At 49.3% G+C, this 27,481-nt stretch overlaps 1 protein-coding gene across 3 annotated transcripts; it reads right to left on the bottom strand.

The window, feature by feature from the left end:
- Positions 1-535: 535 nt before the first annotated feature.
- PKM (pyruvate kinase M1/2) lies at positions 536-27,473 on the bottom strand. 3 transcript variants are annotated; one of them, XM_042988467.1, is made up of 12 exons: positions 24,930-25,076; positions 18,858-18,974; positions 16,116-16,297; positions 15,231-15,322; positions 10,796-10,927; positions 10,170-10,356; positions 9,115-9,385; positions 7,491-7,641; positions 7,139-7,291; positions 3,911-4,077; positions 1,955-2,136; positions 536-1,254 (listed from the first exon to the last, which is right to left on the bottom strand). In XM_042988467.1, the coding sequence occupies exons 1-12, from the start codon at positions 24,977-24,979 to the stop codon at positions 1,148-1,150; spliced, it is 1,791 nt and encodes a 596-aa protein (XP_042844401.1). In that variant the 5' UTR covers positions 24,980-25,076; the 3' UTR covers positions 536-1,147. The 3 variants fall into 3 exon arrangements, with proteins under 3 accessions (XP_042844401.1, XP_042844400.1, XP_007084627.1); XM_042988466.1 differs by lacking the exons at positions 18,858-18,974; positions 24,930-25,076 and adding an exon at positions 27,357-27,473; XM_007084565.2 differs by lacking the exons at positions 3,911-4,077; positions 24,930-25,076 and adding an exon at positions 4,455-4,621.
- Positions 27,474-27,481: the final 8 nt, after the last annotated feature.

Raw genomic sequence — 27,481 nt, 5'->3', positions numbered from 1 at the left:
AAGATTCAGTCCCATTTCCAAACAGGTCTCCACCCCTCAGTGCTTTGTCAAGGGGGTAAGACATTGGCAAACAGAAGGGGACAAAGGGAACCCAGAGGTAAATATTCTGGAAACTGGGAGCCGTAGCCGGTGTCTCCCTACAGTACCCTTACATTAGAGGCCTCTGCTGCACAAGACATAAGGGGAGGTGCAGGGCGATGGCCACATCACTCAGTTTACCCACCAGAGCAGGAGGGAGGGGCCCTTGTTGCTGCCTTTGGTCTACTCTTTGGTCCAAATAAGCCAGTAAAATGTCCCCAGCTGCAGTTTTTAGAAACCCAGCTACCACCACTTCCTCAGGGTGCCTGAGGATAAGGGGTAACCTGTATCCTCGACAGCTACTGCCTTCCCAGCACCTCTGCATCCCGCAGAGAAGATGGCAGGTGACCTGGGTCATCACACAGGAGCAACCATCAGGGCGCAAGGCCCTTACCATTTTCACCCTCACACACATACCCCACCCACCCCACCCCCATCAGAAAAGAGAGGAAACCGGTACTTCAGCTGTTGTTTATTGACACAGGTAGGCTCTATAGCAATAGGCTGGGAGGTGGCTGTAGTAGTGGGGAAAATGGCGGGTGGGGGGCGTTTGCCTGCAACAGCTGAGTGGAGTGTAGGAACACAAGTGCACAATGCACGACAAGGGGAGCCTGAGGGGGATGGGGGAGCAAGGAAGGGCCCGGGCCAGTCTCCTTAAACTGGAACCACTGCCCTATGCCACAACTCTTGCTGGCGGTCTCTCGATGCCAGGCCAGGGGTGGGAGTTGTCTGGGTATCCATTTTCTATAGGAACTGAATGGAATACACAAAAAGGAGCTGCAGGAGCGGTTGCCCTCTGTTAAGCTCTGGGGCTTCCAGTCCTGCAAACTCCCTTCATCCCTGGCTTGGGTGGGGTCACATGATGTGCAACCCGGCTCTGGGTTACCTCACCCGAACAGGGTCTTAAAAAAAGAGTCATGTTTCAGAGGCGTTAATCTTCTTCCCTAGCATCCCAGCCCACCAGTGCCACATTACAACCCCCAAGTGAGCACTACAAGCATTGCTGGCCTAATGGATGGGTTGGGGGAAGGGGATGGGACGGGGCTGGAGAAGGGGCTCTTGGGGCCTGTCATGGCACAGGCACTACACGCATGGTATTGGTGAAGCCGGAGCCAGGGCGCCACCCGGTCAGCACAATGACCACATCTCCCTTCTTGAAGAAGCCTCGGGCCTTGCCTAAAGGAAGAGAAGAAAGGTTGGTCAGTAAAAGCCAAGCCAGGCAGATGTGCACCTGGCTGACTACCCCGCAGCCAGAGGGGGAGCAAGCAGGGCTGGCTCATCATTACTTCCTTACACCACAAGGTGGCGCAAGCATCACAGCCCAGGCAAAGGGGATGCATGAGGGAGGCCCAGATATTTCCTTATCAATCAGAGTTGGCAGGGACCTTTGGACATCACTCATTTTATACTCCAGAGGGTGGAGAGCCTTCCCCAAAGTCAGAGCTAGTTGCTTCCGCTCATCCACTGACATCTTACTTTTATCAGGGACAAAGGTCATGAGTACATAATCTGTGTGTATGACACCCAGCAGTGTATGAGCTCTAATTTTTTTTTAGCCCTCAGTAATAAGCAGATGCCAAAGAGCAGACAACCCTGACTATCCAGGATCCTTTGCTTTGGGCCCCACGCTGGAAGACAGTGAGAGGCAGTGGGCAACTGAGCCCCAAAACTCAAAAGGCTCCTCTTCCCTCCTGGGCTCAGCCCAGAACTTGAGGGAATGGGATGGAGGGTTCAGAGAACATTCCCAAGAAGACAGCTAGGGTTCTTGCACACCCTAAGGTCAGCATGTTCCCCTTTCTATAGGATCCCAGGGAGACCAGCGCTCAAGCATCCTCCCCACCCCTCCAAGCTCTAGCCCTTGCTCCCAGCCACGCACCAACATTCATGGCCAAGTTCACCCGAAGGTCCACATCCTCAGCCCAGGCCTCCTGCACTGGGTCCTTACACACCACAGGGAAGATGCCGCGGTACAGGTGGGCCTGGCGGGCAGTCTGGTGATTCCGAGTCACAGCAATGATGGGGGCGCGGGGGCGGTATCTGGCCACCTGGTGAGCAGACCTGAGACAGGATGATGGACGGGCAAGAGAGACCATTAAACAGTGTTCCGGGAGCCTCCCAGGAAGCCCTGGAGAGCCTTCAGCAACAGCTCACCCTCTAATCCAACTCACTATTGCCAGCCTGTGACCTTACCATTTTAGCATCTGCTCCCAAAGCCGGGGCAGACCCTCATCCTGTATCTTCCACAGCACGTACTACGCTTCTACTACGACATCTCTAGCTTTGCTACCCACTTGCCTTCCTCGGGCCCCAGGGTCGTACCAGCCCAGCATGGTCAGTCTCACCCTATCACCCGACATGCCCCATAGCTGGCAGAACCCTCCTCTGAACTTCTCCATTCTGGCACAGATACAGCCCTGCCCAACCTCACCAGCACCCATTCCTCTCGCTGCCAACAACAGCTATAAGCCAAGCAGCATGTGAATAGCACCTGACTCTTGACATCTGCAAAGAACAGGAGCAGAGCCCACCATCCCCCCTGGGACTCTGCAACATAAGCCTTCCCTACTGCTGTGCCCTTTCCCCAGCCCACATGGCCCCCAAGTCCCTGAAACAGTCCCAGCAACTGGGCTCTAGAGCCAACCCGGAGTATGTCAGCAAGGCTTAGAAATCTGGGTGTTACCCAGGAGGCAAGACCAGGAGATGGGAAGGTTAGTGCCAGTGGGTCTGCCTGTGAAGGCTATGGAGGGCTGGGGGGCCCCCTGAGCCCCGGGGCCAGGTGCTTCCTGGAACACGGACACTGCACACTTGGGCTGCAGATGTCTCTCAGGAGTTGAGGTGGGCCTGCTTGCAGGAGGCACTGGGCCTCAGAGGGCAAACTGTAAGGACACTCAACAGGTGTCCAGGAAACTTAAGCCATGTCACAGCAGAGAATGCCCTGCTAAAGACCTGGCCCCCATACAAGGCTTTCAGAGGAGCAAGTGCTGAAGTCGGGACTAGTAAGGGTGAAATCCCAGAAGACTGGAGCTAAAAATAGCCAAATAGCAAAGGATGGACCTTTTCACAAAGGTCAACCCTAATGGTTGGAGCTGTTTATCCCAAGCCCTCTGCCAAGGGAGTCTGCCCAGATCTCATGTCCTGCTTCTACAGAAAGCCCCACCTGCCACTCCTCAGTGCACGGGGACCGCCTGATCTGCTCCCCTCTACCCCCCCCCTCCCTCCAAAAAACCCTCGTGGCCCTAAGGTCAGGGATGGGGAGCACACTCCCAGACTGGGGCAGTGACACAGGCTAATTCAATCTCCCGGACTAGGAAAAGATCCCAAGGCCAAGGCCAAACACAGGCCTCTGCATGGCTGCACGGCACCAGAGAGCCAGCAAGACATCACGGTGACCTTTCCTGGTGCTGAACCCACTTGCCTTTGGGGCTCAAAGACCGACAGGGACAGGTGCACCAACCAAACAGCATATCAGCGAACAGCACTAATTTTCCAAACTGACCTTTTAAAGAGTACACAGTAATTGGAATGAACAAAATGGCCATCTACTTTTTTAAAAGATTAGCTTTTAGATATGAAAGAACCACTTGTAGTCGATCTATCTGTAGTTCTATGATTAAGTCTCTGGTTTCTCTGGAGGAGGTAAACTTGCTTTGGATCCAAATGATCCAACGTCACTTAGGAGGGCTGCCTGGAATCCTCTGGGCCCTGGTGGCAGGCAGAGGGGTCTTACCTTGGCTCAGTGCCATCTGAGCCCTGTTCAATGCGCTGCTCTCAGGACACCCAAGAGAGGTGTCCCCGAGCAGGGCATCCCCAGGGCACCGCCACCACCTCCTACCTGCCAGACTTGGTGAGGACGATTATGGCCCCACTGCAGCACTTGAACGAGGCCTCCACGGCGCCCACGGCGGCGGCTTCGGTGGGGTCGCTGGTAATGGGCGCCAGGCGGCGGAGTTCCTCAAATAATTGCAAGTGGTAGATGGCAGCCTCTGCCTCACGGGCAATCTAGGGGAGCAACATCCGTCCAGAGGGACGAGAGGGGGACAGAGCTTTGTCAGAGCTGTGTCACAACGGGAGAGGGTGAGGAAGAGTCGCACAGACAGCTGGTGAGGAACGTGTCCCTGGATGCGAGGCCAAGAGGAGCCCAACTACTAGAGAAGCTGAGCCGAGCGACATCAAGACTCACAGGAACTAGTCCTTCGCCAGGTGCCTGTGACATCCACTGTGCCTACTGAGCCAAAGGACCCTTTGATCCTGCCCTGCCCTGACCTCCCTGGCTGGCTTCCTGCAGACGAGAAGAGGGCTGGGCCCTAGCGGTCTTCCAGATCGGCTGGAGCGAGAGGCTGGTTATCCTACAGAGTTACCTGCCCTTGGGGCCCTACCTGCCAGACTCCGTCAGAACTATCAAAGCTGCTGCTAAACACTTATAAGAAGCCTCCACGCTGCCCATGGCCATGGCTTCCATGAGGTCTGTGGAGTGGCTTGAGCCTCGCACAAGTTCTTCAAACAGCTTGCGGTGGAACATGGCTGCCTCAGCCTCACGAGCTATCTGTAAGGTTTAGGGGGGGAGGAGAGGCAAGGAAGAGGGAAGGAGGAGGGAAAAAAACGAGAGACAACACATGGAAAGACAGAATGGGGAATTAATCAGAGGAAGGTAACCTTAGGTTAATTGGCTAAATCTGTCCTTCAGGCAGACGCAAAGAGGCAGCATGATGAAAGCCCAACTGCTCAGGGATGGGTGGAGAATTTCTAGCACCAATTGCTGCTGCTTCCCCTCCAAGAGAGGAAAAATCGGTTCTTCCATTCTGGAAGGATTTGTTCAGTGGGGGTGGGGGTAGAGAGAGACAACATGGCGGCAGGCTCTAGCACCTCGGCACAGAAACATGCCCAGGCTGGGCCCACGCCACTCCCTGGCAGGACTTGACCATGCTGCCTCATGACACAGCTTACGGGAAGAAACAGGCCCTCCCTCCTCACATGGCTGTCTGGTTACCACAAGGCTCCTCCATGGGCTTCCATGCACACACGGAGCATTTGCTTGGCTTCAGGCACAGGGCTGCTGCTACGAGCCTTTCCAAATGCCCTGCACGCTGAACACCGTGGGAAAGCTGGGGTCAGACAGAGCCAAAGCCACACAGCTTAACCGTGTTCCAAGCACGAAGGTGGAGAAATGGCAGATTTGTGAGGGTCACACTGAACAGCCATGTGAAGAGACAGATGGCCTGTGGAAGCACACAGGTAAGTTTAAGATGACATTTGATTATTAACATGTAAGGATTACCACAGTCATGAGAAAGCCATTCAGTTATTCACAGACCACCTGCTCAGATAACATCAAAAATTAGAAAATTTAAGCTTCAGAAGATTATAATGCAACCAGCAGCATCTTAGAGAATGATGCGGGAGGGGAGAATCAGTAATAACATCTCGTTAATTGGACAGTATGTATAAGCAGGCATGTGGCAGGATTTACTAGGTTACAGGTTTTATTTCTCTGAGAATTGGGTGCATGCAGCCCAAAGACGAGGAGACATGAACAGGAAACAGAACCATACCTGGTACTGCCTAGCCCTTAGTCATGGGTCATTCATTGCCTCAGACACAAGAGAAAGCAGTGAGCAGCTGCAAGAAGCTATTAGCCAGTGTTAACTGAGGACATGGAAAGGAGAAGCCTGCACCACTTAGCCCAGACCCCATAACTCATCTTCTGAGCAGTGCCATCCAAGCCCTGCGGTTCCCTCTACGGTGTCTGTCTGTTCACAGGGAAGACTGGGGGTATGGAAAAGCAGAACTGGAATTCAGAGGCCAGAGCCTGATTCTTAGCCTCTGCCCCCAATACAGGCCCCTAATGGAGACATGGCTTTATCTCCTGCTAGATAAAGCACTGCAATGCAGGAGAATACTGGCTCTGGAGACAGCAGATCTGGATACAAACTGAGGCTTTATCATCATGTAATCCTCATCTATCAGCTGGGCTGACATCTATCACACAGAGGATATGAAGACTCCATCAATCCGTACTACCTAATAACTAGACACACAGGAAAGGAGGAAAGGAAGGTTTTTTGGAGGGGGTGTTGCTTAAATTTGGTGCAGGGGAGGGTGTGTCACACAAAGGGCATGAGGATCCTTTACTGACAGGAAGGTCAAAAAAAAAAAACCCACTTCAGAATTAGAGGCAAGTTTGCTGAGCTCCACACACATCATGAGCACTGACATGGGGCTGTTGTTGACAAAGTGAACCTACAACACTCGGTTCTCCCTGGCCTGAGGAGCCCTGGTAACTGAAGCCTGGGCGGACTCTTGAGCAAGTCTAGAGCTGGACCAGACAAGGCAGAGGAACGGAGAAGCAGCCCAGCAGCGGGTCATGGCCGAGCCAAAGAGCCTTGAAGAGCTAGCTCAAAGAAGAGCCGCGTCCAGGACTCCTCCGGATGCTCGATGCAGGCCCAATAGGCCCAGCCCTCCTCCTGCCTCTATTTGTGGACCTGCTGCCAGTCACTAAAACCCACATTTTAGCCTGAGGCATGTGCAGCAGCTCAGCAAAGCAGGCCCGGCTGCAGGCGCCATGCAAGGAGAGCTCGGTCACCACCCCCAAGCACACCCGGGGCCCCGGGGGTGGGGAGGGGGTGGCACCTGATGTGGAACAGGTGGGGAATCAAATGGACCCCAAACAGATCGGCTGAGAACAGGAGCCTATGGCTTTTTCCAGAATGGGACAGAGATACTCAGGGGTCCTTCGGGCTGTCCAGAGGAAAACTACAAGTAATCTTAGTACTTGAACCAAGGGACGGACTCACAGCCTTGAAGCCAGAAGTGAAGTGCGCTTTAATGGAGGACGCCTCCAGAGCAGAGGAAAGAGGAGGGAGTGTGGGCAGGGAAGGCAGAGGAGGAAAAAACCCAACGTACCCCTCTCCCCAGCACACACCTCCTCACTCTTATTGTGACTTATAGAGGATCATCAAAGACCGAGGGCCCAGACGCCTCAAAGGTGTCACTCTGTACCAGAGCTTGCCTCCACCCTGGGCCCGGCCTGAGCCCGCGGAGGTGGGGAGACTCGAAAACTCACCAGGTGCTGCATGCGAACAGCCTCCAGGGGGTAGTCCCCTTTGGCGGTCTCTCCAGAAAGCATGATACAGTCGGCTCCATCCAAGACCGCATTGGCCACATCACTGCCCTCAGCCCTGGTGGGACGGGGCTTCTTGATCATGCTCTCCAGCATCTGGGAGGGGGACAGGGCATGAGTGAGATGCAGCCTCGGCAGTCTTCAGAGATGAAGGTCTACCAGCTAACCCCCTGGATACGTGTCTGCACATGAGGGGAAGGAAGGGTGTGTGTGTGTTTGAGAGACATGGGGCAGGCCCTGGGGAGAGCCCAGGTGGCCTCCCTGTAAGCGTATGAGAGCAGGGAGAGGCACATGCCTGCGTCGCACAGATGACAGGCTTCCCAGCTCGGTTGCACCTCCCAATCATCATCTTCTGAGCAAGGAAGACCTTCTCTGCAGGAATCTCAATGCCTAGATCACCACGAGCCACCATGATCCCATCGCTGGCTTCCAGGATTTCATCAAACCTGACAGAGAGAGAGGTTACATGGAACAAGGCCACAACTGCATTAATTACTGCACACAGGAAGTTCTCCTGGGTTCTATGACCTCATCACGCATATAAAGAGGCGACGGGGTGTTCCAGCTACCTTAGCCGCCCCCCAAACTAGGCTAACACTTGCCCTGGCTTCTTCAGCACTAGCATGAGAACTTCACTGAAGGGGCAGGGAGGAGAGCAAGGTTTCCTCCAAAGCCCTGTAGGCTCATTTCCTCTCCATCTGCACCTCAAGACCCCCTCTTAAGGCATCTCTCTACCGTCTCCACTCTAGCTAGCACTTCCAAGGCAGAAAGAGAACCCGAGGCCAACTGACTGCTCACGACATAAAGGTCCTTGGCCAAAAGGGCTGCTCCTTGAGGTGGCCCCCTCCCAACGTGCTGAAGGCAAGAATAGCTGTGGCTCTGCCTGGTCTGTGGCCAGGGTCAGCGAGCACCCGTGGCTCATCAGGATGGCAGGATCCCAGTACCAAGGATGTCTATGCAAAGTTAAGGATGGCAAGGTCAAACAGTGGGCGGGGCCGCTCCACCCACCCTCCCCAAGTACATGCCTAATCCACACAAGTAGGTCTAGGGTTTTAGCTGTGCCGGCTTATGTTCCTAGCAGGGAGCTGGAGAGGAACAGAGGTCACGGAGCTGGTCATACCCACTCGGCTCAACCTGGGGAATACTGGGGAGGTGGTGAAACGGAGCTGGGACCATCTAATACACCTGGAGAGGCACATGCTTTCCTCCAGGAAGCTGGTAACATTCCAGAGCCCAAACATCAGGCCAGCTGCTTTCTAAGCAAAGATAAGGACACCACGAGCTTCCACATGCCTCCCAAGTGAGGGGCTAAAAAGGGCCCCTTCCTAAGGGCCTGCTATCTTCCTTCTGTTGTGAAAAAATGGTGGTGTAGGTGGGGGGGTGGAGGGGCAATGTCCCCTTATTCCGGCAAACATAGGTAGTGCTCCTTATTAGGAGGACAGCATAATGGCCCTTGACCTGTGAGCAGTGACCCTATCCACTCCCAACGCTGGTCCCTGGGTCTGTGGAACAATATCAATCACCACTGGGAAGCACCAGCATGCCCATCACCCGGGAAGATATATATGTATTTTTTTTTAAATACCAATGCCTTGGGGCACATTCGGACTCAGTCCGAAGAGCCGTGCGACTCTTGGTCTCAGGGTTGTGGGTTTGAGCCCCAAGCCGGTGTAGAGACTGTATACTTACATGCATGAATAAAAATAACCAACGCCTTTCATTCTCCCCGCTTAAGAGGGACTCCATGGGTCTGGCCTAAGCTAGGGAGTCTGCATTCTGATAGGCTGGTCACCAGGTTTGGGAACTGGATATTCACAGGATATAGCCTTTTTGGAAAGTGCGGGGGGGGGGGGGGGGGGGGGGCGCAGGGGAGGGGTTGGGGCTGAAGGAGGCAGGAGACAGAAGGGGGGGGCACTTACCTCCGAACTCCCTCATGATTCTCGATTTTGCTGATTATCTTGATGTTCTTCCCTTTTTCTCCCAGGACCTTTCTAACTTCATGGACATCAGATGCCTTGCGGATGAAAGATGCAAACACCATATCTACATCCTGCTCTACCCCAAATTTCAGATCCTGGATGTCCTTTTCTGACACAGCAGGCAAGTCCACAGCAGCCCCAGGAAGGTTCACACCCTTCTTGCTCCCCAGGGAGCCACCATTCTCCACCTCTGTCACCAGGAAGTCAGCACCTGTGTAAAACAGAGTGGGGGGGGGAGGGGCAGAGCAATGAGGGCACAACATCCTCAACAGGAAGCAGGCTCTCCCCAGTATAGGGAACTGAAAGCAGTACATTGTGGGCACTGGAGCCATATGTCCACCTCACTAATTGTATAATCTTGGGCAAGTCAATTAACCTCTCTGTGCCTCAGTTTCCTCACCTGTTATATAGCGATAATAGTATCTGAGTCTTATGAGTATAAGACTGTTTTAAAATTTACACAAATTATCGTGTAAAATGCTTAGGACCAGTGCTGGACACTTAAATATCAGCTATCATTCCCAAGTATACTAGAGTCCTGCACATATCATACTGATGGAAGATAGAAAGCAGAAAGGCTTTCTAACAGTGAGGATGGATTAAAAAAAAAATCTCGTATGTCCTAAAAGCACGATTAAGTTGAAGTCTGTTTTAAAAAACAACATAAGGAATTATAGAGGAACCTGGGTGGCTCAGCCGATTAAGCGTCCAACTTTGGTTCAGGTGGTGATGATCTCATGGTTTGTGAGTTCAAGCCCTGCATCGGGCTCTGACAGCGTGGAGCCTGCTTGGGATTCTGTCTGTCTGTCTGTCTGTCTGCCCCTCCCCCACTTGCTCTCTCTCACAAAATAAGTAACTTACGAAAAAAAAAAGAGGAATTCCTGAGAATAGACTTAATCTTGCTGTCAGCCAAACAAACTTCCCGTGTTCCTTGTGTTAAAGGAAATTTAAAGAATGGGAGATGGTTTTAGACAATGAGATGCTGACTCCAGTACCTTTCTCCTTCACCAACAGAGAGATAAGCCCATCGTCCACGTAGACCTTGCTGCCCACTTCCACCACCTTGCAAATGTTCTTGTAGTCCAGCCACAGGACGTTCTCATCACATTTTTCCATGTAGGCATTGTCCAAGGTGATCTTGAGAGTGGCTCCTTTCTTCAGCTCCACCTCTGCGGTGCCACTCTACAGACAAAACAGTTTACTGCCATGAGTCCAGCCCTCATGGCAGGAAAAGTAAAGTTCTTCCCTCCTGGGAAAAACGCTCAAATCTCAGCCAGAAGTACAATAAAGCGTCTGGCTTTGGGAATAAATGATCTTCTTCTCAAACTTATCTCAAAGAAGTCATCCAGGAAAAACCTACAACGTTTTAGTCACACTATTTAATGACAGGGGAAAAGGGATGAAGAGAGGCTTAGAACTAGGTTTTTAGAGCAAAAAAGCTTCCTCTCTGGTATCATTTCTTAGCAAAGTACATCAAATCAACATCATTTACAGTGATGAATAGAACTCTCCTTTCTAGATCTAAACTAAGGAACATGGCCTCCGAGCAGGGCACAGACACGGCCCTCCAGAGCCCACCGCCCCCTGTACCTTCCCTGTCCCCACTCCCGGTGATACTTACGCCCTTGATGAGCCCAGTTCGGATCTCAGGTCCTTTGGTGTCCAGGGCCACAGCAACTGGCCGGTAACGAATGGGGTCAGAAGCAAAGCTTTCCGTGGCCGCACGCACATTCTTGATGGTCTCAGCATGGTACTGGGGGTAAGGAAGGAGAACGATGGGTGTCCTCCCACATGAGGAGCTAGCCCCAGAACTGAAGTTGATCCCTCAAGGAAAAGCCTTGGATGTTCCAGACCCCTGCCTTCTTTGGCTAGCCTCAGTGTCATCCATTCACTGAGCACCCTCAACCTTATCTCAATCCCCTTGGTTTCTGCCCACTTCTTCCACAGCACTAACTCGCTCATGGGCAAATCTTAGTTTAGAACACTGCCACCAAAACCCACTACAGGTATGGTGTAAACACATCTCAACATAAAAAGAAGCGTGTCTTATTTTCTCTAGGACCTAGGAATTACTCTCCCTCGGCAAATAAAACAGGCAACGGGAATAAAAGACCTTGCATTTATGTGTGCACAGTGCTGGTCCGGCAATCAGTGTCAGATTCTGATAGATTTGGCAGTTCTGAGCTTTTTCCTCTACTGATTCCAAGTACAATTCAAACTCCAGAGTTATTTACTTAAGCTTACAATGGCCAAGCTACACAACTCATTGCTAAGGTCCGGCAGGCCTGGTTTTTACAATCACTTTCCGGAGCAGTCTAGGGAAAGGTGGGAATATGCCTCTCTCTGAACTAAATGCCCTGGCTTCCATCTTTTTCTTAAGCCCTTTCTTTTTTCCAATTGTTGCTACCATCTGACTAAAAGCAGACTCAAAGCCAAGATGTCAAAAGTGCTTAGTATAATCAACAGGACACTGCTGATAACAGAAGCACCCAATTCAGCACTTTGCAGTCCTTGTCCTTCAGCCGCCCGGTCCAGGAGAGTAGCACCCACAAGGAGGCTGCAGGGGAGCCGGAACAAGGACAGTGCTGCCAGAAGCTTGTGTCTGAAAATCTTCAGCTTCTAATTATACTATCTAATGAGGACCAACGGCTGTTTTCTGGGGGCAGAGGCCCTTATTCTAAGTTATAAAAATTTCTTTCTATTGCTGACTCACAATAAAAACAGTAGAGAATAGAATATAGAGATAACTTTTCAAAGAAATGGGTGTTTCATATGGTCAAATCCCTTTTCCTCGGAGCTGATGTGAGGCGTAAAAGAATCCATGAAGTATTCAGAACACAGATGAACAACAGTAATCACTTAATAATTGTTACCTAGCATTACCATCATCTTCTATTGACCATTCTATTTCATCCAATATGCACTTTGTGTTTGGTCATGAGGCAGGGCATTCTTTTAGTAGACAACTGGATTTGCCTGTGAAGTTTTATTTGTGCTTTCTGCCTCTAAGGGAACAAGCCTCGTGTGCTAACCTGTCTGGTTCGGGTACTGTCCTTGGCTCATCTTACTGTCAGGGTGTGCTGATTTCAAAGAACATACTGGGAAGACTTCTGTACTTCTCTAGGCTCTGGGACAGTGTGAGAGAGGATCTAACTGCTCCTTCAAGGCAGTCAGAAGGAAGTCATCAAAGTCATTTAGGCCTGGTGTTCTGAACCAGAGCTAGAGCTAATGGCCACATTTTCAATTTCTTCAGGCTGTTCATCTATTTATATTTTCTACATCTTGGATATTACCTTTTCTTGGAAAAGAGTCAAGTTCATCTCAATGTATAGAAATTAAAGTAGAAGTCTTTTTATGACTTTCAAACTCTCTTCAATACATAGGAAATATTCCCTTCTCCTACTCTTTTTTATTTGTGCATCCTGATCCCTGACCAGGTTTTCCAGAAGTTTCTGTGCTACAGGGGTGTTTTGGTTTGTCAAATTTAGTTTTTATTTCATGAAGTTATGCTTTTACATCAGTGCTTTCCCTTCACCCTTTTTAGATTATTTGGTTACTAGTATTTTAACTATTTCATTTACTTTCATTAGGACTTTTGTTTTCTGGTAAGTACATTTAAGTCTGTGTTAAGACTTAAAGTTTCCACAAAAAAATATGCCAGAGGATATGGCCTATATAATTTCCATTTTATGGAACTTGAGGGGTGGGTTTTGGTGGCCTAATAAATTTTAAAATCCTAAGCATTTTAAATAAATATGTGTTTTGGTCTTGAGTGGACAGAAAGTCATCTATTTATATCCATACCAATAAGATTATTAGGTCTTATATTATTAGGTCTTATATATCTACAGTTATCTTTTGGTACACTGCTGGAAGGTGTACTGAAGTCTTCCGCTAGGGCTGTGGTTTTGCTGGATGTTAACAAGTGGTAAAGAAGTCCACCAGTTAATACTGTCCTTGTGGAAGATTCTAAATTTAGGTTGTTTAAAAGTCAGTATCACTGGGACCACATGTTCAGTAAGAACACATCTTGCCCAGGTGAACTGCTACAAGTGGGGTTAGGGAGACTGGCAAAAAGGTAAGATGCAGATAGCAGATGGCCCTCTGTTAGAGGGAGAGAAAACAATTTCAGTGTTCTGTTTTAAAAGAGTACTTAAAAACTGTCAAGAGCTGGGAAAGCATGCTATAGCATCTAGTCAAACTTGCATGTGAAGTAAGAGCTCTGACATGCAGTCAAAACTAAAACTGTTTACGTTACATTATGTAATATTAAATTATATAAATATATATAATATTAGAACAATTTCAGATGAGCCAAAACCCTGATCCCAGAGACAACCTTATCCTGGTCAAAAACCGCAGAATAAACCCACTAGAGAGACTTGGGGGGTGTTTTGTTGTTGCTGGGTTTTTTTTAAGTCCCAATTCTAACTTAGGAATAAGAGTCAAAGCAGAGGTTATCTCCAAATGCGTCTTGTAGTTTAAAAAGACCAAAATCCCTGAGCCAGCCCCTGTCCAGCAGGTGCAGTAGACAGCACGCAGCCTTGCCATTTCAGAGCTGCAGTGGTGTTATTTTACTGGATGGAAGAGGCCACAAGCCTAGTTAAAGGTCAACTTCTTAAAATCTATTTCTGCTTCTTCTGCTACACAGAGGAGACCCTGGCACGGTCCAGGAGCAGGGATCAATAGTGAACCAATCCCCACTGGTATCTTTAGCTCTGTCTTTGGGCTAAGCTAACACTTGCAGGAATTCCTAGGGACTTCCGCCAAGGACCCCAACATCGGAAAATTACAGAATGTCACCACAGACCTGTCTTAACCTGCCTAAAGTGCCGGCTGAGCACAGCTCCTCTGAACTTGGTCAGGCCTCCATGACATTTGGAAGCCGGCCGCCTGCCAGGCCATAGGCTGTTTATGGAACACGGGCTACGGAACTCACGATGGAGAGTCTCACGTTTCCAGAAAGGAGAAATTCGCCTCTTGGACTGTACTTCCTGAGGCTTTATTTTTAGTCTAAACTTAACACCAGCTTCCAAATGCCAGAGGGCAACCCCTTACCACTTGCCCTTACAGGGTAGCATTTTCCTTTTTCTAAACAGAAGAGTGAGGGCAGTTTGGCCCATCCATTACTTTCGTACCAATGCCAGTACGAAATCTCATGGCTTATGGGTAAGGCTGATGGTTTTTAAAAGGAACTGTATGTCAGGGAACCTCAACTCCTCCCTCAAAATGAGTTTGGGAACAGAAGCAGGCAGGAATGGAGCACTTCCCAGTAGCTAGGTAAAGCCTCTGTCCACAGGTCAAGTCAGCTCATAAACAGCCTCAGCACAAATACATTCCTACCACGCTGCTGGAGAAGTGTGCAGACTTTATTTTAATGTACCAGAGCCCCTGGGAAGACACAGGCCAGGAACACAATGTTGATGAAAGGGGGTATTATATGCCAAGAAGTGTTAGTGCATGAGACTCAGTCCTTAACTTGCAATAAGGACTTCTCCTGTACCTGCTCAGTTATCTTGGTCTAACCCAGGCCAGAATTCAATCTGCAGGGTGACCTTTTGGCTCATCACCTCAATATGAACTGTTACAGAAACCCAAGGGTAAGGAGGTGTCAAGCACTGTGGCCATGATACCTAATGGCTTACAAGGTTTTCCAGCAGAACCCTTCCACACTTTTTTTTTTAAGTTTATTTTTCCCAGCAATCTTTATACCCAACTTGGGGCCCAAACCCACAACCCCAAGATCAAGAGTCGCATGTTCCTCTGACTGAGCCAGTCAGGCACCCCAAACCTTCCATACTCTTGTGAACACGGGTGTGAGGGATAACCACGGCCAATAACAAAACGAATCTTCTTTGTGGAAGGAGACTTGGCCAGTTGAGATAGCAGGAGATGGGGAAAGGAAGAGTAGGGATAGGCTAGTGAAGATGATCTCCCCATTGGCTGTAAACCCCAAATTCTTTCTTGCCTGATCCACTGTGGTTAAATGAATACCGCACTCCCACCCAATTTCCTACATGCTCTCCCAGTGGCCAAACTGTCCAGCTGAGGCTCACCTCATGAGTTCCATGAGAGAAGTTCAGACGAGCCACATTCATTCCAGATTTAATCATCTCTTTCAATATCTCCACAGATCGGGAAGCCGGACCTAGTGAAAAAAATTTTAAAGCCTAAGTGTTATTCAAAGTAGGAATAACACTTGAGTTTGAAGAACGCTGGATATTCTTTTTCCCTAAATTTCCTTCCTGCAAAAAGCTCAAAATTCTTTCAAAAGCATATACATAGCTGTTATTGTGTTTGCCCACTTTCTTGATTTAAGGGGTCACTTTTCCTATTTCCTTCAAATTCTACAGGCTCCTATCTAACTAGGAAAGCCTAAGTAAGACTTGGCCAGCCCTCTCTGCTCTCCCTGAAGGCTAGCCAGATGTCCAACCACAGAACTGTGGTTGCACAGAGCCATGTCAAAAAGGTCTTCCCAAGAGGGGCACCTGGGTGGCTCAATCGGTTAAGCATCCGACTTCGGCTCAGATCATGATTTCATGGTTCATGAGTTTGAGCCCCACATCGGGCTCTCTGCTGTCAGTGCAGAGCCCGCTTTGGATCCTTGGTCTTCTTCTCTCTCTCTCTGCCCCTCCACTGCTCTCTCCCTCTCTCTCAAAACTAAAACATTTTTTAAAATCTTAAAAAAAAAAAAGATCTTCCTAAGATTTCTGAGATGCTCCTAAAAGAGGTGCTAAGGAAGACATCGTCTAAATTTCGCCTTTAGTAGCAAAAACAGAGCATACTAATTCCTTACTGCAACTTCCTATGACCTGAGTTCCCACAAGAATCTGTGTAGCCTCTCGCTCAGCAACCAGGTTTGCTACATTTATTTTGTCTTTTCAGGACAGAAAAGATCACTGTCATAGGAGGCCCTCATTTTGAGGGGCACACCCACTCACCGATGGTACAGATGATGCCCGTGTTACGGGCCGTGATGGGTGGCGAGTCAATGTCCAGGCGGCACATGTGCTCCAAGAACGTGTCAGCCATGGCTGCATGCAGCTGCTGGGTCTGAATGAAGGCAGTCCCGACATCACTATGGGGCTTTGACATGGCTGCTGAGGTCCTGGGTCCAGGAGAACTGAAGAGAGAGTATCAGTCTGAGAAGCCCAGGTAGTTAATATACCACTTGGCACAAGAGGCTGTTTCCTGCTTACACATTAACTCAATAAGCACACTTTGCACACAAGCCACAGGGAGCCCTGCCACGCTCTGGCCATGTGGGTGCTCCTCAAGTCAGGCATAGGGTTCACACGGCCGTGAGCAAGTGGGAAGGACCTCAAAGAACAGTTTAAAACCTCGTACCCAATGTGTGTACTTCCCAAGTACCTGCTGTAAGCAGACCCCCCCTTACAACAGCTCATATCTACCTTGACAGCTTTCTTGTCCATCCTACAAACAACATGTCACAGACATGGAAAGAGCTTCCCCAAAAGAAAATTGTAACTGATCTTCCAGTGAGGTAAAGAATGGAATCCTAGTTTAGTACCTTGGCGAATCTAGATCTTTGTATGAAAAGCTATCTCAAAGCTATAAATGTCTGCTACAGGGCAGGGCATCCACATTGGCTTTTAACAGTCCCCACCCAAACGCAGAGTTTCCTGGTTGTAAAGACAGTCACCAACCAGGCAGTCCGTTGAGCTCTGGGATACTAGATTTTCACTAACACGGGGCACACATCAAGTTCATTTTTCGACTCACTCTAGCAGGAGAGTTCATAGACAGATAGTAGAAACCAGTCCCTAGACAGGAAGCAAAGTTGATCCAAAACGCTGAATGCAGAATCTTTTGTCCCAGGAGTCTACCTAAAAACTACATCTACTTTTGGTCAGCAGCACTTTAGGACACACAAAGTAATTTGCATAAATTCAAGGATAACCCCAAAGGGCACTGGTCTCATTCTAAAATTAGTACAGCAACTTTAACAGGACAGTCACAACATGAGGAAATTAAGATTGCTTGCCAAATCCTTTTCCCAACTGATTTTCTGATGCACCATCCCAGTTCAACTTTCTGACAAGTACACCACCCTCAGTAACAAAGACCATCTGTGTTTCAGGTAATTAACCAGGCCAGGTCACAATCCTGACAACCGTCCCGACCTTTGCTTTCTTCATTACTGACTTACAACCAAACTCACTCAGCCGGTTAGTTAGCTGATTACAAAGACTTGAGAAGTTTCCAGGCAGTGTCTTAAGAACCATCAGGTAAGGATGCGAGCCAGAGCTGGACACTCCTCATCAGAAGGCTGTCCCTCTCAAGTTCTCAGACCAAGGGCTACTCCTTCTAAAACCCTTGAGCCTAGAGGCTTCAGGCCAGGCTCTGGAACAAGCCCCTCTTCAGCCCTGTCCCTCCTCTTCCTATAAATCTAAGGCACCCTGATATATCATATCACTCTTACAATCTTTCTCCTCCTCCATCCTTGACTTGGTGGCCTCTCTGGGTAGTTCGAGTAGACCATGCATCTAAACCTACCTCTGCTACCTTCGAGAATTGTGATAAAAGCCAAAGAAGCTTTGTGACCAGGTATGAGCAAACCTGTCAGCTACTGAAAATGGATGATTGCCACATTTTAAAAAAAAGGGGGAGGGAGGGGCGCCTGGGTGGCTCAGCGGGTTAAGCATCTGACTTTGGCTTAGGTCATGATCTCACAGTTTGTGAGTTCCAGCCCCGAGTCGGGCTCTGTGCTGACAGCTCGGAGCCTGGAGGCTGCTTCGGATTCTGTGTCTCCCTCTCTCTCTGCCCCTCCCCCATTCACACTCTGTGTGTGTCTCTCTCTCAAAAATAAATCAACCTTTGAAGAAAGAAAGAAAGAAAGAAAGAAAGAAAGAAAGAAAGAAAGAAAGAAAGAAAGAAAGAAAGAAAGAAAGAAAAAACAAATGGCTACCACCAGTCCTCAACTACAGAAGCCAAAACTTTAAAACTGGGGAAGTAAGATATTGGCTAACTATTCCACATGACAAATGCACTGTTCCCTTCAGTGTGCATTTCCTAACTCTCTAATACAACATACCAGGCAGCAAAATGAAAACATCAACCTTCTCCTCCATGACCTATTTGGTTTTATATCTGTTAACATCTAATACTAGGAGGTATTCCGGTGTCTGTTGAATGACCTTTCAGTGTATCTTAACACCTCTTTGCCGAAGTCAAAGTTCTACCCCCCTTCCCCTCCTTCCCTGAATCTGAAGCACTGAGGAATTACTGAAGGTACTGCTTGGGCAGGCAGGGTTCCTTTACCTGCACTCATGGGGAGTCAGGGTTGCTGCCTGCAGAGCACACAGCAGGTGGGGCTTAGCTAAGTCTGGCTGTGAAGGGAACACTACTGAAGAGATGGCACCAGGGGGCACACGAACCCAGTTGGAACACAAAGGCCTTGCTGTGGCCTCCAAGTGGAGTCACCATCCAGTTTGAGGACTGTATCATGAACCAAATAAGGCCTGAATGAATGGGTTGGAGTAACTAACCCCAATCTTCTTAAAAACCATCAGCTGTCAAAAACAAAAACCAACCCTCCTCCCCCCCCCCCCCCCACCAAAAAAATCAAAAAATCATCAGCATCAGCTGCCTCTTCTCTAGACCCGAGACATCAGGGTTTCCTTGCAAGGACCTGGCTGGGGCCACTGGTTATTGGGTCATACCTTGTGTTCTCTGGGCTTGGGCTTCCGATGACATAATGCTCTTTTTTTGGCTCAGGGTGGCTCCTTGGCCCCACTTGCAAAGATCGCTCGGAGCTGAGTAAAGTTTGCTCTGCAGAGCTGTACAAGGATCAAGGCAGAAGCTGAGTGTAACTAAAGTTCTTTGGGGCAATGGAAAAAATTACCTTAGTAACCAGGTAGCCAGGTGGTAGCTGCTCCCAGAGGTTCAGCTATGTTACAGAGAAAATACCAAGAAACTGGTAACAGAAACTTTGCAGGTAAAAGTAAGTTCTTACTGGCTCCTCTACGATGCTTTATCTCCTAGTGGAGACCAGATTACCCTCCCTCTAAATTTTCTTTAAGCCTGGGGGTTTACTAACATTTCACTATTCTATATAAGAACCTGGTTCGTTTTGGCTCAGGACTTGATCTCATGGTTCGTGAGACTGAGCCCCACACTGCGCTCTGCACTGCCAGCACGGGTGCTGCTTGGGATTTTTCTCTTCCTCTCCCTCTGCCCCTCCCCCACTCGCACTGGGGTGCACTCTCTCTCTCTCAAAATAAACAAACTTTAAAATAAACATACATTTGGGGCGCCCGGGTAGCTCAGTCGGTTAAGCGTCCGACTTTGGCTCAGGTCATGATCTCGCAGTTCGTGAGTTCAAGCCCCATGTCGGGCTCTGTGCTGATGGCTCAGAGCCTGGAGCCTGTTTCGGATTCTGTGTCTCCCTCTCTCTCTGACCCTCCCCCGTTCATGCTCTGTCTCTCTCTGTCTCAAAAATAAATAAACGTTAACTGGAAAAATATCTACCAAAATATTAACAGCACATCAGCTGGTGATAGGATTACAGCAAATTTTTGTCTTCCTTTTACTAATTTACCCGTAATGAAATATTTCCATATTAAGAAAAATGGCAACTGTACCTCTCCTGAAAATGATAACATTTATAAGTTTCCTGGTAAAAGTGTTGGAAATTAAAAGGGTTACAAGCTTCTGGTTTTATTAATCAACCACTGCTCTATGCATTTCAGGAATACTCTGCTTAAACGGGGCAGAGGTGAGATAACGCAGCTTAGGCCCTAAGTTAATAAAGTCCGCAGGACAATTCTATGCAAAAAAACCTATTAGTCACGCACCCAATTCCAGCAAACTTTTTTTCCTGTTTAGTCTGTCCTCAATCTTTACGGCAAAATCTTTGTGACAGGGATGTTCTGGTACAGAAGGGCTGTCTCCAAGGCCAGGAGCAGATACAATTATATTGGGCTCAAACAATAATCCTATGTCACCATGTCAAGTTAAATCTGAGCTTTTGCAAGCTCTGATCTTTTGCTCACCCAGGCTATTAAACACACAAAAAATAACAAATGAAAATCTGTTTGGCATTTGAGCGCATTTACGTGCCAGCAATAAAAAAAAAAAAAAAGCCTGCTTGTCCAGACTCCTGTGCGGTATCTCAACATGTCCTTAAAGACCCCTACCAAACCAGAGAACTCAGGTCTCATCCCCAGGTCACCGGCAGGTCTCCTGCCTCAGGCTCTGCCCCAGAGCCTCCTTTGCCGGAGGGTCAGGGCTCTGCTGCCAAGGTCCTCCACGAGCCTCTCTTGAGCGCAAGCTGCCCACCCTGCCAACCACCTAACCGGAGTTCTTCCTAAACACCCTTCGACTGTCCCCTAGCCCCAGGATGGCAGCCCCAGCCTGGTTTCTCGGGGCGGGCCTCTGGGAAGAGCTCCCCGCCCCTCAGGCTGGACAGTGCCCGCCAGGACATGCAGCCAGGCCAGTGCCCGTCTGACTCACTACTGCATCCTCCTCCTTGGGAGGCAGACACATGCGCAGCCAACCTCCAGCCAGCAGTGGAAGCCCGGCGTACCCACTGATGGTGGCAAATGCTGTGCTCGGGTGCGGGAACCTTACTCGTGAGCACGAGCCCCTGCAGTAGGATCTTCCTCACAGCCATTTCTCCTCTGTGAGAAAGGAGACAGCGTCAGAGCCTCAGTGCAGGCTGAGGGGCCGGAGTAGCTACGCTCACAGCTCAGCTCCATGCATGCACCCCTCCTCCCACCTCTCCTTCTCGTCTCCAGCAGCTCCTGGTTCTCTAGCTTCATTCGTGCCAGAAACGATTCTTTGGCCGCTATCCAGAAACCAGAGCAGGAAGGAGCATCCAAAAAATACGACATGCCTCTTCTTAGAGCCAGTACTGTTGGCGAGTTGTGCCGGGAAGGCTTCACGCTTCGCCAATTCTTTCACAAAGGCCCAAATCATTCTGCCCTAGTAAACCAGCCTGGCCCATGGGCCTGTATGTGCATAACCCAATTTTTAACCAGCCAGGGCACTCTGCACCAAGTGTGTCCTGATGCCAAACCTCACCACACAGAGTAACCCAATTATGATGGCACCTGGTGCCCCCGATTGTGTTCCCTGCTCTGACATCAATTTGCTATCTGCACCTCCAGGTCAGCATGACAAAGGCCTTTCAATTCCCCAATCTTCAGACAAGGTGTCCAGGCCAGCCTGCTCTCTAGGAGCTCTCTTCCTAGATGCCAGAGCAATAGAAATCCCAAGACTGGCCCTAATCTGACTATGACAACACCGACATCAAAATAGGTGCCGGGCCACCTACAGAACCTAGTAAGGTCTAGACTGAATGGCTGTTTGTCCTTATATTCACTTACAGTAATGATATCATGTATTTACATATGGAGTAGGATATGGAGGAAAAGACATTTCTAGCTAAGAGATGTGAATCTCAAGTCCAATCTACCCTCAGCAAGCCCAGTAATAGAAAGCCAAGTCTAGTTTACCTGGTTACTTACATAAAACAAAAATGAGCTCCCTTGCAGGTTCAAGTAAAATTCCCTTGCTTTTATTTATTCAGGGCTACAACTAAGGGACTTATACTTTACAAGCAGGAGCCTAAGGTTCTATTTCAAACTTGAGTGTAAAGAGGGCACTAAGGCAGACACAAAATGGGCCCACCCCCCCCAAAGGACCACTCAACTCCAGGGCAGCTAAGTCCCAAGTCAGAGAAACATCCCACGTCCTCGTTTGACCACAGATGCTCAGAGCAGAGAACTGGTTTCAGCCTGAAGGAGGAAGTCCGGAGGAAGCTTTTGTTGTCCTGTGTTATGATGTCTCCTTACTAGGCTTAAAATAATGAGGCAGTGTTTTAGGGCATGATATTCATACTCTGGAAGCAGCAAGGGACCTGGAACCCTGTAGTTTAGGGCCCAAGTCAGGGACAACCAGGACGGGTGACAGCCTCCAGAGTGAGGCATTAGCTCAGCATTTAAAGGAAGAGCTGCCCTGCATCACAGTTGGAGGGAGGAGAAGGGGGAAAGGGGAGATGGGAGGAGGAATGGCAGGACCAGCTCTCTAAGAGCACTGACCTAGTTTGTATGACTGGTCTTCCTACAGTGACCTTCACAGATTTGCTTCTATTTTATTTTGAACTAAGGAAAAAAAATAATTAACAGCTGTATTTCTACCACCCAGAACTGACTACTAACAGCCAGAATTTTAGGCTTAAAAAAAAAAAAATGCATTTTGTAGAGTTCATTTTCCCTCCACCCCCACACCCCTCCAACCCTTCCACAGCCTGTCACGAACTCTGACACCCAACTACTGTCAGGAATTTTCTATCCTTCTAATTCATTTAAGTGTCACTATATCTATACCAACCCCCATGATATTGTTTTCTACAATGTTCTAAGTAGTATACTGTTACAAACAAACAACTTGCATTTTTCAGCACATTTAAGACCTATCTGGTGGGTACATAAGATCTGGTGAATTCATATGAACTGCTGTCCTAGTCCACTACATGACTAGATCATTTACTTATGTATTATGTATTCTCTTACTGGTTGGCCATCCTCCTCCTCCCACTGAATCAATTTTTCCACCATTAATCAGTATAAAGACAACTCTATCCTAGTACATGGTTCCTTGTGCAAATGTGAACTCCTCTCTCTGTATTTCCACAAATGGAATTTATGAGTCACGGGGTATGTTTATTTTCTCTTTTACTAAATATCGTTGAACTGCTCTCCATTTACAACCAACCAGTAATGTGAGCTCCTGCCCTCTTATACCTCTGCCCAACATTCAATATTGTGAGAGCTTTAAAATGTCCATCCATGTGATAGGTTTATTAACCTGCTTTCTAATGCAGTAACAAAAGAGGGATACCAGATATCCAAAGTCTCTACTTCCCTACCTCTAACTAGATCAAAGCTCCCAGGGCTCTTCCAAAAGTGTCCATGATTTTGTCTCCTATACCATGACTGACTCACTTACTGGGCAATTCTCTTGCACTCATCACTGGAAACCAGGAAGACACCAACGGTCTAAAATTAAATAAATACTAGCTGTAGGTTGATTTCAAAGGCTTGGAAGGAACGGGGGCCTTTTCACAGAACTTTTTGGACTGCATCAGCTAAGCTGGGTGCTATCATAGCTGGTCTTGGCATCTCCACCCCAGAGCCCCTGCCTAACATCCAAAACAAGGCTTGCTGGCATCAGGAGAGAGAGGCTTAGAGCTCCCCAAAAGCTTCTCCTATGGACAGAAGTGGGGGAGGTAAGTCTCAGAGGCCACTGGAGGTACTGCAGCCTGGCTTGCCCTCCTACGTGCAGACCAGCACAAACCACTGCAGGGGCGGGGCCACGCTGCTTGGTGGCCCTGCCAACCTTCTGAACTGAGCAGTCAGACCCGGGAGGCAAAAAGGCCCAACAGAGGTTGCATGGCACCATCCACTACGCACCCCGGCTCACTGTCCCCAAAACAGCTTCTCTAACAAAGCCCCAAATAATCAGACTATTCATTTATCTAGCCTAAGACTGGCTTTTGGTGAAAAATCCAAGTTCCCAGAAAGTATGCTAGTATTAAGAAGAGTCTTCCCTTAGCTCTGTTCCTATCTGTACCAGAATTGAGGTTTAAAATGATGACTCAGGGTCCTGTAAGACCAAAATATATATATATATATATATATATATATATATATATATATATATATATATATGTATGTATATACATAGACACACACACACACACACACATATATATTTATATACATATTTTTAAGTAATCTCTATGCCCAACATGGGGCTCAAACTCACGACCCCAAGATCAAGAGTTGCATGCTCTACTAAGCCAGCCAGGCACCCCTCCTGTAAGACCTTTTACCAAATCACTTAGACATCTCACAAGACCCTCGACAAGGTTGCAAGAAAACTCTGCTCACACTGGCAACTCATTCTTGTGATGTAACAACCAACTGAGATTTGACTGTGGACGTTTGGAATGATTCAGAAATTAAATGTCAAATGAGTCATTTTCCCCTACCTAGAGCGGTCTTAGCTCTTGGCTAAAATAACACATCCTGACATGTCTTCACACAAGCTGAAGCAAAATAAATTAGAACCAGTTTAGGGTGAGTTGATAATGCACGGGTTGCGTTTTTTATACTTTCTAGCTCATAGTCATTTCCTCATTTCTTCCATTGCCTCAACATTAAGAAACGGCTTTAAGAAATAAAATGACTTTTCCTGTGACCCCCCCCACCCCCACCCCCATTAATGTCACAACATTCAAGGCACAGAAGCAACTCCCTACAAGGTGCTAGCTGTTTGGAGTCCCAGCTACCAAATTTGCCAAGTCACTGGCAAATTATTGGGTCTTAGAGACCCAATAATGCTTTTTGCTAAACTATGAATTCAACACTAAAATTCTAATGCAGTACTTAGAAGTGTAACTTCACTCAGAAGTGAGTTCAAGGACATTCTTTCAGTCATCATTATTCATGACCATTACAGCCCTCCTCCCACAAAGGGAGCCATGGCCCCAGAGTAGTCTCAGGAATGCAGGGACACAGGCCACGTTACTTGGGCCCGGGGTTCTGCCATGCTGCACCCTAAGGTCTTAGGGCAGTACAGAGAGCCGGGGGACCTGGACAACTATTTTTCATTTAGTCGAAACCATTTTTAACTTGGGGGAAACACATGCTTCACTGTTTGACTCACTGAATAGGGAGAAGGGACTTTTTAAACCTGTGAAGACCACAGTGCAGTTTCCCACTCACCCAATGAAGAGAATTCTCTCAAAAGCAGGTAAGTTGAAAGGTTGAGTCATCTTCCCCACAGAGGACCCCCCTCCACCACAGACCTGGTGCTGGGTTACATACCTTCCCCTCAGAACAGCCCCACTGCATTTCCCAACAGCATCCTCAGGCCAACAGGAGAGTGAATTATTTGCTAATAATGCTGCAGAGCAGAAGTCCTGACCTAGGCTAGCCTCTGTACCCCAGGAGTGACCACACCCTCAGTACTGCCAACAGGAGGCTGCAGTCCCTGCCTGGGATCCTAACCTCCACTCACCAGCTGGTAAAGCAAACCCTAGAACTCCACCTGGCATAGGTGGGGATAACAGTGAAGATTTCAGTTTATAAATTTGTTTCTACTCTCCTAGCCAAACGTCAATTGCTGAAATTCTGCCTCCTTGCCTTCCTTCCTCTGCAGGTCCCTATTCTCAGGAGATCAAAGAGCCACTGCAGCAAGTAGAGAGCTGCAAGGTAACATTATTAGTTACTTTGTAAACACTGTACCAAGATGCCTTAAGGGATTGGTTTCCAGGAGATGTCTGCATTTTAATCATGGCTCCAAAGATTAACTAGGAATACGTGTTTGGGTATGGCATGGAGAAGATGATCCCTCATGCTCAATTACGGTTTAAGTAATTGTGCTCAGCGAACGAAGAATACATTGGAAGGCATTTCTCCTGGACATCTCACTAGAGATCAGACACAGTGGAGTATTCACCATATATTCATGTAACTGGGTATATAGTGACCAATCCTTTCAACCATTAGGAGGAAAATGTTACTCCCAGTTTATACATGGGAAACTGAGGTCCTGGGGCTGAATTCTCTCTCTCATTCCGGATGTTAATGAGTCGAACCCGATTCTAAAAGCCCATTAACTTCCCAATGCCTCTGTCCATCATGCCTGGACTTTACCCATCAGGCTCACGTGGACAGGAGAGGATCAATGTCCTAGGTTTGAAGAATACAGATAAAAACCAAGGGATGCCTTTCCATGACTGGACTTTTAAATAACCTTACTACTGGAAGGTACTTTTCTGCTTCAAACCCAGTTTGTGATGCCACCTCGTGTGGCCTTTCTCCACCCCTCACCCAACAGGAAGCGATCCCTTCCTCGCAGCAGTTACCACTGTTGGTTCCCTAATCACATTATGAGCTTTGTGGGCTATGACCTTTCTGGTCATAGAAAAACAGCTTAGCACACAGAGATTTTATTAAGTGAACGCGGTACGTGGCGTCAAGCTCTTGACATATTTCTATTCTGACCATAACCTGCTCCCACCCAGCCCGAGATCTCTGTGTTCTGAAACCGGGGAGTATGTGTTCAGCGAGGTGAGGCAGAAGCGAGGCTGCACCGGTCCAGCGGAGGGGCGGGGCGGGTCCCGGTCCGCTACATGCAGCCCCGCCGCGGCAGGAGGGAGCTCCGCGGAGGAGGGAGCGCCGGGACCCCCCTCGGAGCCAGCGCGGCGAATCTGGGAGGCCCCAAACAAGAATGCGCCACAGGGGCAACCACCCTTTCCTCCCCATGCAGCGGGAAGGCCGAGGGTTACATAACCTTCCAAATGGGCCGCGGGCCGCCGCTGCATCCCCCGGCGGCACGGGAGCCGGCCCAGCCCATCCGCAGACCACTGCGATTAGGGCCGTGAGCTGGGGATACGGGCCCGGGGCTCCAGGAACCAGGCGAGAAAGCAGGGTGGCAAGGGGGGGGGGGGGTGCAGGCGGACGTGACCAGAACAGAGGGGAGGGGCGAGGACCCGGGCTGAGCGAATCAGAGAGCGGAGGAGAGGGATGCGGAGGAGCGGACGTGACCAGAATGGAGGGGGAGGGGCGGGACCAGGGCATGAATGGGGGAAGGGGCAGGCACGAGGGGGGACAAGGACGCGGGAAGAGCACGCGAAGCTGAATGGAGACGGCACGGGGGGGGGGGGAGCTGGGGAACGGGTTTCGAGAGATTACAAGGAAAGCATCTGAATGAGGGGGGCAGGGCCGGGCTGAGGGCCCAGGGAGGGGGAATGGTACAGTATTAAGGGGCCAGGGAAGGAGGCGAGCAGATGAGCAGGGGGTGAGGGAGGAAAGGAAGGAATCCGAGGAGGGAATACTGGAAGGAAGGCGAGGATGGAAGCAGATCGAGAAGAGGGAGGCGAGGATGGGACCAGAATGGGGGTGAGCACTGGGGCAGGGGAGGGCCGGCTGTGGAACAAACAAGAGCTGGGGGGTCTGGGGGCTCTGACGAGCAGACCCTAGGCGCGAGCTGGCTCTCTCTCCCGACTTCAACCGGGTGCAAGATGCCCAGGACCCTGCGCCGGCCCCAGTGTAAGTGCCCTGAGTGCGCAGACGGCCGGGAGTCCGCACTAGCCGGGTGCACGGAACCCTGGTGGGAACGGATGGCCCAGCCTCTGCCCCGCTCACCTCCGGCGCGGTCCCGCTCGAGCTGCAGTGCGGCTGCAGAAAGGTCTGGACGCTCGCGACGCGACGCTGCTGTGCGGGAGTCGGCCGCTTGAGCCCCAAGGTTATCCAGGCTGCAGCCGCCGCAA

Source organism: Panthera tigris, chromosome B3, assembly GCF_018350195.1.
Source record: "Panthera tigris isolate Pti1 chromosome B3, P.tigris_Pti1_mat1.1, whole genome shotgun sequence".
NCBI lineage: Eukaryota > Metazoa > Chordata > Mammalia > Carnivora > Felidae > Panthera > Panthera tigris.
This window is presented reverse-complemented; position numbering and strand designations above follow the sequence as displayed.